The 15261-nt window shown below is 40.9% G+C and overlaps 1 protein-coding gene across 2 annotated transcripts in view; it reads left to right on the top strand.

Moving 5' to 3' along the window:
• The window catches only part of LOC148368374 (lysine-specific demethylase 6A-like), a 92799-nt gene extending 77799 nt beyond the window's left edge, over window positions 1-15000 (top strand). For both annotated transcript variants that reach the window (XM_088330400.1, XM_088330401.1), the window contains 5 exons: window positions 925-1112; window positions 7521-7662; window positions 7739-7865; window positions 10053-10223; window positions 14058-15000. In XM_088330400.1, the coding sequence (XP_088186526.1) occupies window positions 925-1112; window positions 7521-7662; window positions 7739-7865; window positions 10053-10223; window positions 14058-14087 (658 nt within the window). In that variant the 3' untranslated portion in view covers window positions 14088-15000. The remainder of the gene's footprint in view (window positions 1-924; window positions 1113-7520; window positions 7663-7738; window positions 7866-10052; window positions 10224-14057) is intronic.
• The last annotated feature ends 261 nt before the right edge of the window (window positions 15001-15261 follow it).

Below are 15261 nucleotides of genomic sequence, written 5' to 3'. Positions count from 1 at the left end.
ATCCTCCAAAAACGGGCAATTACAACCATACACAGGGTAGGGTATCGAGATCATACTCATATTTTATTCCTGAAGTCCAAATGATTAAAATTGGATGATTTAGTAAAAATGCTATTTAAGGTCCACTGCCAGAAAATATCCAAAAATGATCCACTTGGCAAGTCATAACGTACGGGGCTGTCGTAAATTCAAAATCCTAAAGGTGAGAACCACCAGGAAAAGTATGTGTGTGTCTGTGTGTGGAGTCAAACTTTGGAACAACAAAAACATGGTGCCAGAAAACATCCAAAAATGATTCACTCGGAAATAGGGAAGTTATAACTTAAGTGTCTGTCGTAAATTCATAATCCCAAAGGTGAGAACCACCAGGAAAAGTATGTGTGTGTCTGTGGGTGGAGTCAAACTTTGGAACAATTTACAAGACGAGATCAAACAATGTCCAACTATTCACTTGTTTGGATTTAGATCCAAAAACACATTACTGGAGGAATACAGAGATGAAAAAAATGGGGTATGAGTTTACTATGGGTAACTTTGTTGTTATTGTTGCTATTGTTATATCATAACTATTAATTAGTGGAGTCCCCCCACAGAACCAAGTAAAAAAATGACAGAAACATCACTCTGGGTTAAAAAATTGTATGCTAACTCATAATGCTAACAACCGGGGTTATATACACATGACGGGATCATCTTCCAGATCAATCACAACTCTTACAATTGCCGCGGAAATTGTCTAGTATTATTACTATTGTTGTTATTATAACTGGTGTATTTAATAGGGAAGATGAAGGGGTGTGGAAAATAAGCATCTGCTTCTGACTACCCCTTTTCCAACATGTTATGTAACATTATTTTGTTTTTGAGTTATTGTTTTTGTTGTTTTTATTTCAATGTTGGAAATAAAGTTGTCATTCATTCAAGGAACAACATCAATTTTCTCATGGGCTCCTGGTGGCCAAATTTGGAGGACCTCTATGAGGCCGATGTGCCCGTATACCGCTTCATCCAGCGTCCGGGTGACCTGGTCTGGCTCAACACGGGCACGGTCCATTGGGTGCAGGCCATCGGCTGGTGCAACAACATTGCCTGGAACGTCGGACCTCTTACAGGTATAGGGGGCGCTCTCACGTGAACTTTTTCAGTGCCGGACGTTTCATCAAAGTGCCTGTTTCATTCCAATTTTCCCGTTTTGACTTATTTTTGAAGGCCTACGGAGAATTTAGCTCCGTAGCTATAAAGGTATAGGACTCTTTAAAGCAGGGGTGTCAAACTCATTTGAACTCGGGGGGCCACGCGATAGAACAAACATTCTGTTGGGGGCCAGACGAGTAGATTAAAGAGAAAGAAAAAGAGATAAAGAAATGAGAAAAAGAGGGAGGGAAAAGGGGAGAAGGCGGGACAAAGAAAGAAAAAGAGAGAGAGGGAGAGAGCGTGAGAAACAAAAGAGAAAAAGTCGTGAGAGAGGCGGAAAAGAAAGGGAGAGGAAAAACTAAATCCAAAAAGAAATAGGAAGACAGGAGAGAAAAGAGAAAAGTAAGCGCTAAGGGTAGGAAGGGAGAAAGAAAAATGAGGGAAAAGGAAAAAAGGAAGTTAGAGCAAAAGAAGTTAAAAAGAGAGAGAAAGAGACAAAGAGCAACAAAGAAAGAGAAAAAGAGAGACACAGAGAGTGAAAGAGACAGATAGAGTGGGAGAAAAGGGGTGGAAAAGAGAGAGAGAGAGCGAGCGTGAGAAACAAAAGATAACAAGTCATGAGAGAGGGGGAAAAAGAGAGGGAGTGGAAGAAAGAAATCCAAAAAGAAATAGAAAGACAGAAGGAGAGAAAAGAGAGGGTATGAAGGGTATGAAGAGAGGAAGATAAAATAGAGAAAAGGAAAAAAGGAAGTTTGAGCAAAAGAGGTTAAAAGGGACAAAGAGCAACAAAGGAAGAGAAAAAGAGAGACACAGAGAGTGAAAGAGACAGAGAGGGAGAAAAGGGGTGGAAAAGAAAAAGAAAGAAAGAATGAAAGAAAGAGACAGAGGGAGAGAGAAATAAATACAAGTACAGTGTCTTTGTTCAAGGCACCTGGCTGTGGCAACATCAAGTCTGCACGCCGATCTCGAGTTGTGTGGTGAAAAGTCCATCTCTTTTTAGAGAACCGGCTTTTTCGGCTCAACTCATTCAAGGTAGCCGGTTCTCCAACGGCTCACTTGCTTTGATTCATTTTATTACGAATTCTGATGTTGTATAAAGAAGTTAAGAAAAAAATGAAGTATAAAAGGAGAAAATGGAAAAAAAAGACAGGTTTGTGGTTATCCCTTTAATCGGTACATTACCAACAATAATTTCATGCAGAAAATGAATTCATAATTTGATGATTAAAACTGAATGAATATATAGATTTATATATTTGTCGCTGATTTACAATTTCAACCTCGATAACACTAAATTTTGGGGACCCATAGATCTCTGTTGGGACCAGGGTTGGGTAGGGTTACTTTAACTGGATTACTTTCAATGACTTTTGGATTACTCCAATACCAAATATGCTAATAAAAGACAAAAGAGACTGTGTGCTTTATATTCAGTTACAATTGCGGGACTCAAAGTCAGGTGTTGGTTAATTTTGTTATTGTGTTACATGTTTTATGTGGGCGCATGCGGCTTATATACAGGTGCGGCTTGTGTAAGTACAAAAGCGGTTATTCTCTTCAAATGTGGTAGGTGCGGCTTATAATCAGGTGCACTCTATAGTCTGGAATTTACGGTAAATATGAATCAAATGATGCCTCGCGACACGTGGTAAGCTTTCCCTCCTGGCTTTGATCTCCGGCAAAACGAACATCAAATGCCACAGAAACAAAATGAAAATCAATCCAAACAGCTTGCCAACATCATTTTTGCCCTTCCGTGTATTCCGTTACTCCCCAAGCCTGCACAGAATTTTGTCATTTGATTCCTATTTAGTTTCTTTTGTCTTTTATTAGCATATTTGGTAGTGGAGTAATCCAAAAGTCATTGAAAGTAATCAAGTCCCCGGGACCCATCACTTTTCACAGGTTTGATATAATTCCCAGCACTATAGACTTAAGAGTTCATTAAAAAACGGTCTATTTTTAAGTTTTGGTACTCGGCAATAGTCCTTCTGAAAACATATTCGTACGTGATGGTCGTGAATGAGTTAAAAAGGGGAAAAGTAATCCCACCCTTGAGTAGGAAAGTCAAACTGAGCTGAAACTCTGTAAAGACAAATTGCCTCTAATATGATATGACCTTTTCAAAATGGCATTTATGATTTCCAGTTGATTGGTGACCTTTACAGCTGATTGGCCTCTTTGACTTTTCAAAGTCCTGTATGCTTTACCGCAGCCTTCTTTTTTTATTCCTTTTTTTTTTTTTTTTTTGTAAAGTCAACCGGCTCAAATTTTTGCATTCCCTGGGAGGCAAAAAATGATCGCGTGTTCTTTTTCTATAGTCCTATACAAAGTCATGCGATGACTTTTCACTGACTGCAGCTCCAGTTGGCAAAAAAAATGTTTGTAAGTGCTTGAAACTGTTGCCATGTTTCTCGGCAGTCTGACTGTGTGGACTGTGCAATAAATGAGGACATTTTTTAACAAACGGTGTGAAAATGATGCCAACACGCTTGCTCTGGTGGCATGTCATTACATCGTTGTCATGTAAAGCGTCACCGCCTCCAAGAGGACAGCTCTCTTTACAAAACCGGCTCTTTTGGCTCAGCTCGCTGAGAAGAGTGGGTATCCTTTGACTTTTATTGTTTTTATATATATATATATATATATATATATATATATATATATATATATACCGGAGCAGGGGTGTCAAACTCATTTTAACTCTGGGGCCACACGATAGAACAAACATTCTGTCGGGGGCCGGACGAGTAGATAAAAGAGAGAAAAAGAGGGATAAAGAAATAAGAGAAAGAGGGAGGGAAAAGGAGAGAGGGCGGGACAAAGAAAGAAAAAAAGAGAGAGGGAGAGAGCGTGAGAAACAAAAGAGATAAAAAGAGAAATCGTGAGAGAGGGGGGAAAGAAATGAGAGGAAGAAAGAAATCCAAAGAGAAATAGAAAGACAGAAGGAGAGAAAAGAGAAAAGAAAGCATGAAGGGTAGGAAGAGAAAGAGAAAAGAGAGAAAAGGAAAAAAGGAAGTTAGAGCAAAAGAGGTTAAAAGACAGAGAGAGAAAGATACAAAGAGCAACAAAGGAAGAGAAAAAGAGAGACACAAAGAGTGAAAGAGACAGAGTGGAAGAAAAGGGGTGGAAAAGAAAGAGAGAGAGAGAAGTAAATACGTACATAAGTACAGTGTCTTTGTCAGAGGCACCTGGCTTTGGCAACATCAAGTTGACATATTTCAACCTGCAGCTTGTTTTTCTCTTGCGCTTCTCTGAGTGTTGTCTCGCGGGCCGGATTCAATCCCTTAGTGGGCCTGATTTCACACCTGTGCCCTAGTGGGAGGTGGCTAGAGTCAAGAACATTTACATTTCTGACACTTTCTGGGAGATTGATACAGGAGGGGATTCCCAGCCCCCTCGCTCAACTCAACTGTCAAATGCCGAGCGCCAAGCAGGCAGGCAATGGGTACCAATGTTGCAAGTCTTAGGTATGACCCCGGCCGCGGCTTGAACCAGCAACCTCCCAGTCTCGGGGCGGGCGCCCTACCCCCAAGGCCACCGAGCTGATAGTTTTTTTAATGATATATTATCAATAATCATGAAACATGAAATATACATTAAAATAGCGCTTTAAAAAAACGAGTTAAACCAAGTGCAAAAGTAAGCAGTCGCCTTAGCGAAGTTCGAAAAGCACTCTGCTTCAGAGTGTTGTGGATTGTGGATAAAAATTAACGATAAGTATGTAGGCATCTGGTGAAGGTGGTGGGATGACGTTGTTGCAAGAGGCCACAATTTGATATGCTGATGGAGCCGAGATATCTTAACTTTATTTGAGAACACTATAAAAGCCAATGTTTGAACGTCTGGAACTTTGAACCTGTCCGGATGGAATAAAGCGCGTTCCCTTTTCGCCATGTCTCCTCTCTGCGTATATTTTGGGGCGACGCCCAACAACGTTCTCTGCAAATTAATCAATCAATAACATTAAAATGAGTCTAAATTTGGCTCATTTTTCTGCTTTTTATACATTCAGTACTTACTTTCCATTGTCTCCCGCATTGAACTCTATTCTTACCAAACACCTATAGCAGGGGTGGCTAACCCGGTCCTGGAGAGCCGCACGTCCTGCATGTTTTGGAAGTTTCCCTGCCCCAATACAGGTGATTCCAATCACCTGGATCGTTATCAAGCTCTCACAAAGCCTGCTAACAACCTGAAAATGGCGTCACCCGTGTTGGAGCAGAGAAACCTGCAGGATGTGCGGCTCTCCAGGACCGTGTTAGCCACCCTTGACCTATAGAGTCTTTTCTGTGTTTTTAAACAAGTGTGACTTATTGAAGCTGCGTGTGCATTGTTAAATAGATAGATGGATAGATAGATACTTTCTTCATCCCCATAGGGAAATTCACACTTAAAGCATAATGGCAGAATTCATGTCAGTTTACAGCACCCCATTGACACAAATAGGTGGTAGATCATAGATAAGAACAGCTGTAAATAACACGATAGCGACTTTATTTGAGTCGTCAAGGCCTACCAAGGAAAAAAATATTATATTGATTTGGCGCCAGATTTCTTCCTTTGAAGGTACCAGTGTTCTGGTTTGCCTGCGTCACTGCGTCCTAGACTCATCATTTTTGCTGGGGACGCATAGTCTCAAATCAACGTGCGTCCCCGGGACGCAACTTTTTTGACACCAAATTGTCATTATTACCCGATTACTTAGTTTTTTTATTAACAAAGATTTACCGCACTCCAAACTTTTCGTCAGGCAGATCCGCCATTGTTGTTTTGGTCTCGCGCCGATCTCGGCAAACGAGATCTCGTTGCTTCGAGATGACGTCATTGTTGTGGTGCTTGTCGTCGAGTGAAAGAGAAGTATGCCTCCGAAAAAACAATTGGCATTAGGTGCAAATCAACAAAAAATTGGTCATTTCTTCAGTGTCGGTAATAAGTCGAAACATAACACAGAAAGTGGTAACAACGGCCATAATTCCGGCACGAAAAAACGGCGGAGAAATTCTTCGGAAGACCGCGAAGGCAAGGAAAACACACGTTTTGAAGCGAACGATTCGACGAAAGAAAAAAAACAAAAGAACACTAGCAAGAAAAGGACTTTTCTGCCAAAATGGACTCAATTATATTCCTGGTGACGCTATGAGGAGGATGATAATAGATTGGACTTTGAGAAGGCATTACAACTATGGCGGGACAGCAAACCACCAAGAATATATGAACTGAAAAATCTGAAGTGATAACTGTTTTGTATTACCAATTAACTGTGAGGATTAAAACTGCATGAATATATAAATATTTCAGCAATATTATTTTGTATAGTGTACAATATTTTTGTGAACTGAAAAATCTTGAAGTGATAACTGCTTTGTATTACCACTAAACGGTGATGATTAAAGCGGAATGAATATATAGATTTATATTACCGTATTTTCCGCACTATAAGGCGCACCGGGTTATAGGGCGCACCCCGAAAAAATTGTTTTTGGTCCTATTTTTGACATACATAAGACGCACCGGATTATAAGGCGCTACAATGGGAACGTGGACAAAACAGTCAGATGGTTCAGTCCAACTGATTACCCCCTTAACATTCCGAAAGCTTGCAAAGACGCAAATACGTGTCGAGAACACGTGCCGATGCGGTGTCCGTACGATGTCACTCAAATGCATCCTTCCATCATTCGGAAGGTTAAAGTCTTGGGATTCAAGAAATGCCAACCATTCCTTACTTTCTATTTTCGCTCGCAACTTTACTGTGCATATGACAATAAACACTTGGAATTGAGTTGAATTTAAAAATAGACACTCCATTCCATCCATTATCTGCACCGCTTATCACAGAAACATCGAGTTCAGTCTGAAACAAGATACAGGGATAATATATATAGCCAGAGTAGCTCACCAACGTCGTTGTGTTCATAATAATGTGCAGCCGTGGTCCTCTTATATCCGTGAGTTTAGTAAATCCAGGAGAATGAAATATTTACAAATACAAAATAGTAAAAAAAATGCTTTCTGTATGCCGTCAGCCACGTGCTACACGCATTCATCTTTTTCGGCCAATTGCAGGCTTTGTTTTGCCGTTCAAGCCAATGCCAGCCTGGAAATGATAAAAAGCATCCTCCCCTTGACCTCCGAATAACTTTAGCCAATAGCGATCGATTCAAATGATGATTGACACTGGTTGGCCAATGAAACGCCGGTAAATAAATCCCAGCATACACCGCGGACGACTTGGCCTTCGGGGGAAAATCGAGTCGGCGGCTGCAAGTTAGTTGCAAGACTTTGCGACTTAATATTGATCCATATATAAGGCGCACTGTATTATAAGCCGCATGGTCAGTTTTTCCCCGTATTTCCATCTGATGTGTTACTCGTGTTTCAAGCCCACCAGTACAAGTTGGCCGTGGAGCGTTACGAGTGGAACAAACTCCAAAGCGTGAAATCCATGGTTCCCATGGTGCACCTCTCTTGGAACATGGCGCGCAACATCAAGGTGTCTGACCACAAGTTGTTTGAGATGATCAAGTAAGTCGCTCTGTCACCCGTTAGCATTAGCATTAGCATTGGATTTCAGTTTTTATGTCCGACGCCTTCTTCGCAGGTACTGTTTGCTACGGACGCTGAAACAGTGCCAGTGGGTGAAGGAAGCTTTAGCCGCAGCCGGCAAAGAAACCGTGCAGCGGAACCGAACCAGAGACGAACCGGCTCACTACTGTACCATCTGCGAGGTTGGTACAAAGAGACTATCGTGCTTTTACCAGACTTCTAGGGTCACAAGCAATGTTCCCTGGAGTTTTCCTTACGGGTCTGAGCGTTCACACAAAGTCGGTGAGCAACGCTTGAAACGACAGTGGGCGACGGCAATCCCAAGTGGGGCAACTAAGTCGTGATCAAACATGGCCAAAATTTGACATCAAGTTACATTTTGCTGAGTTTCCGGCAATGCAAAATGATTTTTCTCTTTTGAATGAATTGACTCATGTACGATTGCAAAGGTTGCAGGCTCACAAACGTCATTTGTTTTTACAATTCCTTCACAAGATATCCATTTCTTTTTATTTCCCGATATATTTTGTCGCATAATATTAACCTTTTTGGGGTCTTATTTTGTCGGTTGTAAGATACAGAACGGTACTTAATCACATTTTTGAGTGGAAGTACAATGTTGGCAACACGATTCACTTGGTATAAATGGAAATTATTTGAATGCAACACAAACTTTTTCTTCTTTTTTCCGTGTTTTTTTCTACTTTTTAAAAATTCCTTTAAAAAAAATCTGTGTTTATTTTTTCCGAGCTGTTACTTTTTTCTTTTTGTTCACTATTTACTTTTTTCCTACATTTCTTTCTTTTCTTTTTTTCTGGCTTTTTTCAAAAAATTTTCCTTCTTTTTTTTCTCTTCCTTTTGTTTATTTTTTTCTCAGCTTTTCACTACTTTTTCGATTTGGTATTTTTTTCTTTTTTGTTCTATTCCTCCTTCCTTTAAGTCATTTTGTGCATAATTGTACATACTATTTGGTCATGTTGGGATTAAAGAAGCAAAAATAACCCGAAGAGCCGTTTAGGACCCGAAAGAGCCGGTTCCTTTTAGTGAGCCGAGCTGAAGAAGCCGGTTCTCGACCAACTCTACTAACTTTTTTCAACTTCATTCTCCTTTGACTCGACTTCAAAATACCTCATTTGGAACACAGCGTCAGGGGAACCTTTGTATTTTGACCTTCATGCACTGTAACTTTGACTTGATTCGCTTCTTAATTATCAATTTTGAGCCCTGATTTTTGTGAGCTGGCTAGATTTTCTTGTGCGAGCAGTGCGCAATTGCGCACTGCTCGCAGCTTAGCGGAAACACTGGTCGCAACTTACTATTAATTATTATGTTCTGGGAGGAGCTTCGTAACCTGAAAACTTTGTAAGTAGAGACTCATTTTAAATCCAGTCCAAGCCCCAAAAAAGTACAGAAATATATTTTTTGAATCATCAAAGTATCCGACGATGAAAAAAATACGTGGTAACATGAGCCCACCTGACAGTCAACATAAAACAAGAGGCACATAATGTTACAAAACAAAGAATGTCAAGTCATGTTTATTTGTATAGCCCTTAATCACAAAGAGTCTCAAAGGGCTGCACAGACCACAGATGATTGCAAACCACAGACTATTATGACACCCTCCCCTGATTTAAAACCTACATGAGGGCAAGGAAAAACACAAAAATCTCAAGTCAAGTCCTGTTTATTTGTATAGCCCTTAATCACAAAGAGTCTCAAAGGGCTGCACAGATGAAAGACTATTGCAAACCACGGACTATTATGACACCATCCCCTGATCTAAAACCTACATGAGGGCAAGGAAAAACACAAAAATCTCAGGATGAGTCAAGTCATGTTTATTTGTATAGCCCTTAATCACAAAGAGTCTCAAAGGGCTGCACAGACCACAGTTGATTGCAAACCACAGACTATTATGACACCATCCCCTGATCTAAAACCTCCAAGAGGGCAAGGAAAAACTCCAAAACCTCAAGTCAAGTCCTGTTTACATGTGACGCCCTTAATCGCAAAGAGTCTTAAAGGGCTGCAAGACCACAGATAATTGCAAACCACAGACTATTATGACACCCTCCCCTGATCTAAAACCTACATGAGGGCAAGGGAAAACTCAACAACTTCAAGTCATGTTTATTTGTGACGCCCTTAATCACAAAGAGTCTCAAAGGGCATCACAGACCACGGACTATTGCAGACTATTATGACAGCATCCCCTGATCTAAAAGCATGCAACACTCAGCAATGACATCGATAAGGCAGACAGTTGATTTTTTAAAACACGGAACTCTTTAAACGATTTGTATCGCCTACTCCTCGTTCAAGTGAAGCTCTTGGCTCATGTACTGTGCGTCCTGCATTCTCTCCAGGTGGAGGTGTTCAATCTATTATTCGTGCGACGTGAGCTCCTGTCCAAGAAGCCCTACGTGGTCCATTGCCAGGACTGCGCCCGCAAAGGCAGCGCTACTCTGGACGACTTTGTGGTCTTGGAGCAACACAGGATGGAGGACCTCATGCAGGTCTACGACCAGTTTGCATTAGTAAGTCCACAGACATCCATGAATATTTCTTTGTGATGCTCACATAGCGTATTTTCCGGACCAGCAGGAAAAATACAGCAGGAGTCAAGTCACATACCTGCCAAGGATTGCGGTTTTGCCGTAATGAGCAGTGTTCTGGTTTTCCTGCGTCCTAGACGCATCATTTTTGCCGGGGACGCATAGTCTCAAATCAACGTGCGTCCCCGGGACGCAACTTTTTTGACACCAAATTGTCATTATTACCTTTTTTTTTTAACAAAGATTTACCGCACCCCAAACTTTTCCTCGGGCAAATCCGCCATTGTTGTTTTGGTCTTTCGGTTCGGGTTTTCGTCCGCACGCCTATCTCGGCAAACGAGATTTCGTTGCTTCGAGATGACGTCATTGTTGTGGTGCTTGTCGTCGAGGGAAGGTGAAAATCAACACAAAATTGGTCATTTATTCAGTGTCAGTAATAAGTTGGAACATAATGCAGAAAGTGATAACAACGGCAATCATTCCGGCTTGAAAAAACGGCGGAGAAATTCTTCGGAAGATCGCAGAGGCAAGGAAAACACGCGAAGCGAACGATTCGACGAAAGAAAATAAACTAGAATACTCTGAGTAAGAAAAGGACTTTTCTGCCAAAATGGACTCAATTCTATTCCTGGTGACGCTATGAGGAGGATGATAATGGATTGGACTTTGAGAAGGCATTACAACTGTGGCGGGACAGCAAACCACGAAGAATATATGAACTGAAAAATTTGAAGCGACTGCTTTGTATTACCAATTAACTATGATGATTAAAACTGCATGAATATATATAGATTAATATTTCAGCGATATTATTTTGTATAGTGTACAATATTGTGAACTGAAAAATCTGAAGTGATAACTGCTTTGTATTACCAATTAACTGTGATGATTAAAACTGAATGAATATATAGATTTATATATTTATATGATATATTTGTCGCCGATTTACAATTTCAACCTGGATAAGACTCAATTTTGGGGAGCCATAGATCTTTGTTGGGACCCATAGATTTTTGAGCATGCCAGTCCATAAGACTCATCACTTTTCACAGCTCAAATGAACACCGAATGAGTACGGTTTTCTTGAACCCACTATGGCAGGGGTCGGGAACCTTTTTGACTCAAAGAGCCATAAAAGCAAAAAATATTAATTTTATTTTGGGAAAGAGCCACACCATATATTATGAGACAAATTGACTAAATTGCTAACCCTGCGCCCCAGACAAAAGCTTAGTCTTTAGCACATTTACTTTTGATGATTTGATCAAAATTATGAAAAGAGAATAATGCCAGAGCCCCTGTCCCAAAAATTAAAAAACATACCACTTTAAACTTACTCAAAATCTGTTAAACTCATTTTGACCCTTTTTTTCATACATATTGGTTTCAAAACCAGATGCAAGCAGTTATTTTGTAAAAACGTCACAACATTCTGCAAACAAGGAGCCTGATGTGCTTACCTTCGGCGCAGACGGCGTAGGGCGAGAGATGGGAGGGAGTGCTTGCACTTTTTGCATAGCTCCACCCATCCCTCCCACTCACCCAATCAAATGACTAAGTTCTCTTCCGGTGTTTTGACGTATTTACAGTTCTGTGGATTCATCATAAGGTATCTGAACACTGAACACAGATTATATAGTGAACTTTTATATAAAGGATTCTTTAGCGTTGTACAGCCAAAACGAGTTTTTTTTGCGTGACACCTTGACTGTAAATTGTAGTGAAAAACGTGCCCTATATATACTGCAAAGTAATATCATGTTATTTAGCTTTGGTTTGGCTTTGCGTGTATCTGAATAGGATAGACAACTCAAGTTTTAAACAAGATGGAGAAATTTTGCATGCAATCAAATTTGTCTCTGAGCCACAGATACTCGTAGAAAGAGCCATATATGGCTCGCGAGCCATAGGTTCCCGACCCCTGCACTATGGTATTAGGGTTGGATCACAAAAACGACGGTATTCCCCCTTAAAAAAAAACAAATCAATAAAATCGTAAAAACATTCCACCGCAAGATGGAGACGAAGTAGCATTTCAAACAAAAGGCTATTCGCTGCCAGTCGTCCGCGCATGCGTGAGGTTCATTTTTAGCAGCTAGCGGCGTTATAAGTCTTCGGTACCGTCCGTAATCATGGTAAATGTGGACTCTCTACCAAATAAGACCGACGAACTGGCTGGGATGGTGAAAAACAAAGAGCACAGGAAGTGCAGACGCTGTGTTTTACGGAAACGAGGCTCGCGACAAACATATAAATAAATATGTAAATTTATATATTCATTCAGTTTTAATCATCACACTTAATTGGTTATACAAAGCCGTCGTCACTTCAGATTTTTCAGTTCACAAAAATATTGTACATTATACAAAATAACATTGCTGAAATATGAGTTTATATATTGATGCAGTTTTAATCACTTCAGATTTTTCAGTTCATATATTCTTGGTGATTTGCCGTCCCGCCACAGTTGTAATGCCTTCTCAAGGTTCAATTGCAGCAACGGAATTTCCATAGCTAATTTGTGGTTTTCATTGTCGTTGTGCCGATCCAAAGTGCTTTTCTGAAAGTTCGTATTGCGAAATGATTTATGCGATCCAGTTTTTTTGTCACGCTGGGTGCACGCATCACAGAACATGTAGCCTCCATGATCATCCTCCTCATAGCGTCACCAGGAATAGAATTGAGTCCATTTAGGCAGAAAAGTCCTTTTCTTGCTAGGAGTATTCTTTTCTTTATTTTCTTTCGTTGAATCGTTCGCTTCAACACACGTGCTTTCCTTGCCGGAATTATTGCCGTTGTTATCACTTTCTGCATTATGTTTCGACTTGTTACCGACGCTGAAGAAATGACCAATTTTGTGTTGATCTTTACCTAATACTGTTTTTTCGGAGGCATACTTCTCTTTCACTCGACGACAAGCACCACAACAATAACGTCATCTCGAAGCAACGAAATCTCGTTTGCCGAGATCGGCGTGCGGACGAAATCTCGAACCGCGAGACCAAAACTACAATGGTGGATCTGCCTGACGAAAAGTTTGCAGAGCAATAAATCTTTGTTTAAAAAAAAAACTGTAATTTGGTAATAAAGACAATTTGGTGTCAAAAAAGTTGCGTCCCGGGGACGCACGTTGATTCGACACTATCCGTCCCCAGCAAAAATGATGCGTCTAGGACGCAGGGACGCGGGCAAACCGGAACACTGTAGCAGGGGAGCATTTTTCGAGCGAAGGTTCTAAGCAGGAACATAGCAGGAAGTTAAATCTGAAAGATATGAGGCAGCAAGTCCATGCATGATTTTGTATACTACCAACAGAACCTTAAAATCTCATCTTAAGCTAACAGGGAGCTAAAGCGGGTTAGCTAAAATCAGGGTCATGTGATCAAACTTTCTTTATCTTAGTTAAAAGCCTCGCTGCAGCGTTTTGCACCAGCTGTAGGCTCTTGATTTTGGACTTTGGGAGACCAGAGAGTAGGGCATTACAGTCATCGAGACGGGAGGTAACACATGGGGCAGCATGGGGCGTAATTTAGCAATGTTGCGAAGATGGAATAAAGCTGTTCTAGTAATATTCTTAACATGTGTTTGAAGGGACAAATCGGGGTCAAATAGGACACCTCAATTTTTAACTGAGTCACTCTGTGTGATATTACATTTCTCGATGATCAGAGCCGTTTTTGAGAACACGTCACGGCATTTAGCCGCTGCGTCCGTGCGCGCCGCCATCATCATCAATTTTCCAGGATTTCAAGTACCCACGCCAAGCAATGGATGAACTCAAGCTCCTCTATTCTTTTGGTTTTGTCTTCTCCCTAGGCCCCTCCTCTTCACTCATCTTCATCTTGACATTAGGGGACCCACATTTTCTACAGTGGAACCGACGCGTCCACGGACAACTTTCTGATATTCAGGAAACCCCCCCCAGGCCGTCCGACCGCCCCCTCCCCGGGTGGCAGGTCTCCATGGCGATGGCCGAGGACGCTGCGTGTGTCCGTCTATGCAACCTATTTGGCACGCAGGCTCCCCGCCAGATGGGGGCAGCACCGAGATCTCTCACAGGACTGTTTCGCCCTCCCCGACAATAAAGGTTCATACGGCTTCGGCTGAGGACTGGATCAGAAAATGGAAGAAAGGATACAGGAGGGTTTCTTTTAATATGTGACAAAAAATTTTGTAGATAAATGTCGAGAACTGTCTCTAGCACCCTTAAGACTACTGAAGTGACCTCCTCCTGGACCGCTTTTCTCACTCTTCTTCTTCATAGCGTCTTCAGTTTGTTCTCCCTAAGGAGCTGCTCTTTGTCTAAACTTTTGTTTGTAGAGCGATTTTTGCTTTTCCTTCGTCTCGTTTTTTTCTAAACTGTTTTTCCTTCGGTAAAAAAAAAAAACACAAAAAAAATGGGAGTCAAAATGCTAGCCAAGTCACAAAGAAAATGGGTTGCACATAGACTTATGAAATAAACTTTGATTCGCGATGGGTTGTTTCTAATCTCCGTGTAAATTGACACTATTTATAAATCCGTATTTATTGCTTGGAAATATTTGTCGATGGAATGCGATTATTTTTTTTCCCAGAGTACCTGCCGTTCAATTTCAAGAGGTTTTGTCATTTTAACACAAGTCCTCTTACATTTTATATATATATATATATATGAATATAAATAAATTTGCTTAACAAGCAGTGTACAGAAACATTTAAAATGGTTTTATTGTTTGAAGAATGTTTTATGAGTCAATAAATACAAAGTTGTCAAATCATCTGCCTCGACTTCCTGCAGCGTCCTACCAAAGAAAGGGGACGTTCTTCTCTGGATGGTGAAAATTGCAACAGTACGATACGATGCATTCGGATCATGTCCTAACAGGTTAACTTTACATCTTTCGAGTTACAGTGGAACCTGGGTTTTCGAACGCCTCTCGGAACAAATCGGAGTCTGACCGAAAATTGAGAAATTCTTGCTTCGCTGTTCGGTCAAAAAAATCGGAGTTCGAACGCTAGGGTGCGATGCTGAGCGACGTAC

Source organism: Urocampus carinirostris, chromosome 3 (genome assembly GCF_059441175.1).
Source record: "Urocampus carinirostris isolate Australia breed hairy pipefish chromosome 3, RoL_Ucar_1.0, whole genome shotgun sequence".
NCBI lineage: Eukaryota > Metazoa > Chordata > Actinopteri > Syngnathiformes > Syngnathidae > Urocampus > Urocampus carinirostris.
The sequence above is the reverse complement of the archived record's forward strand: the minus strand, read 5'-3'. Positions and strand labels throughout refer to the sequence as shown.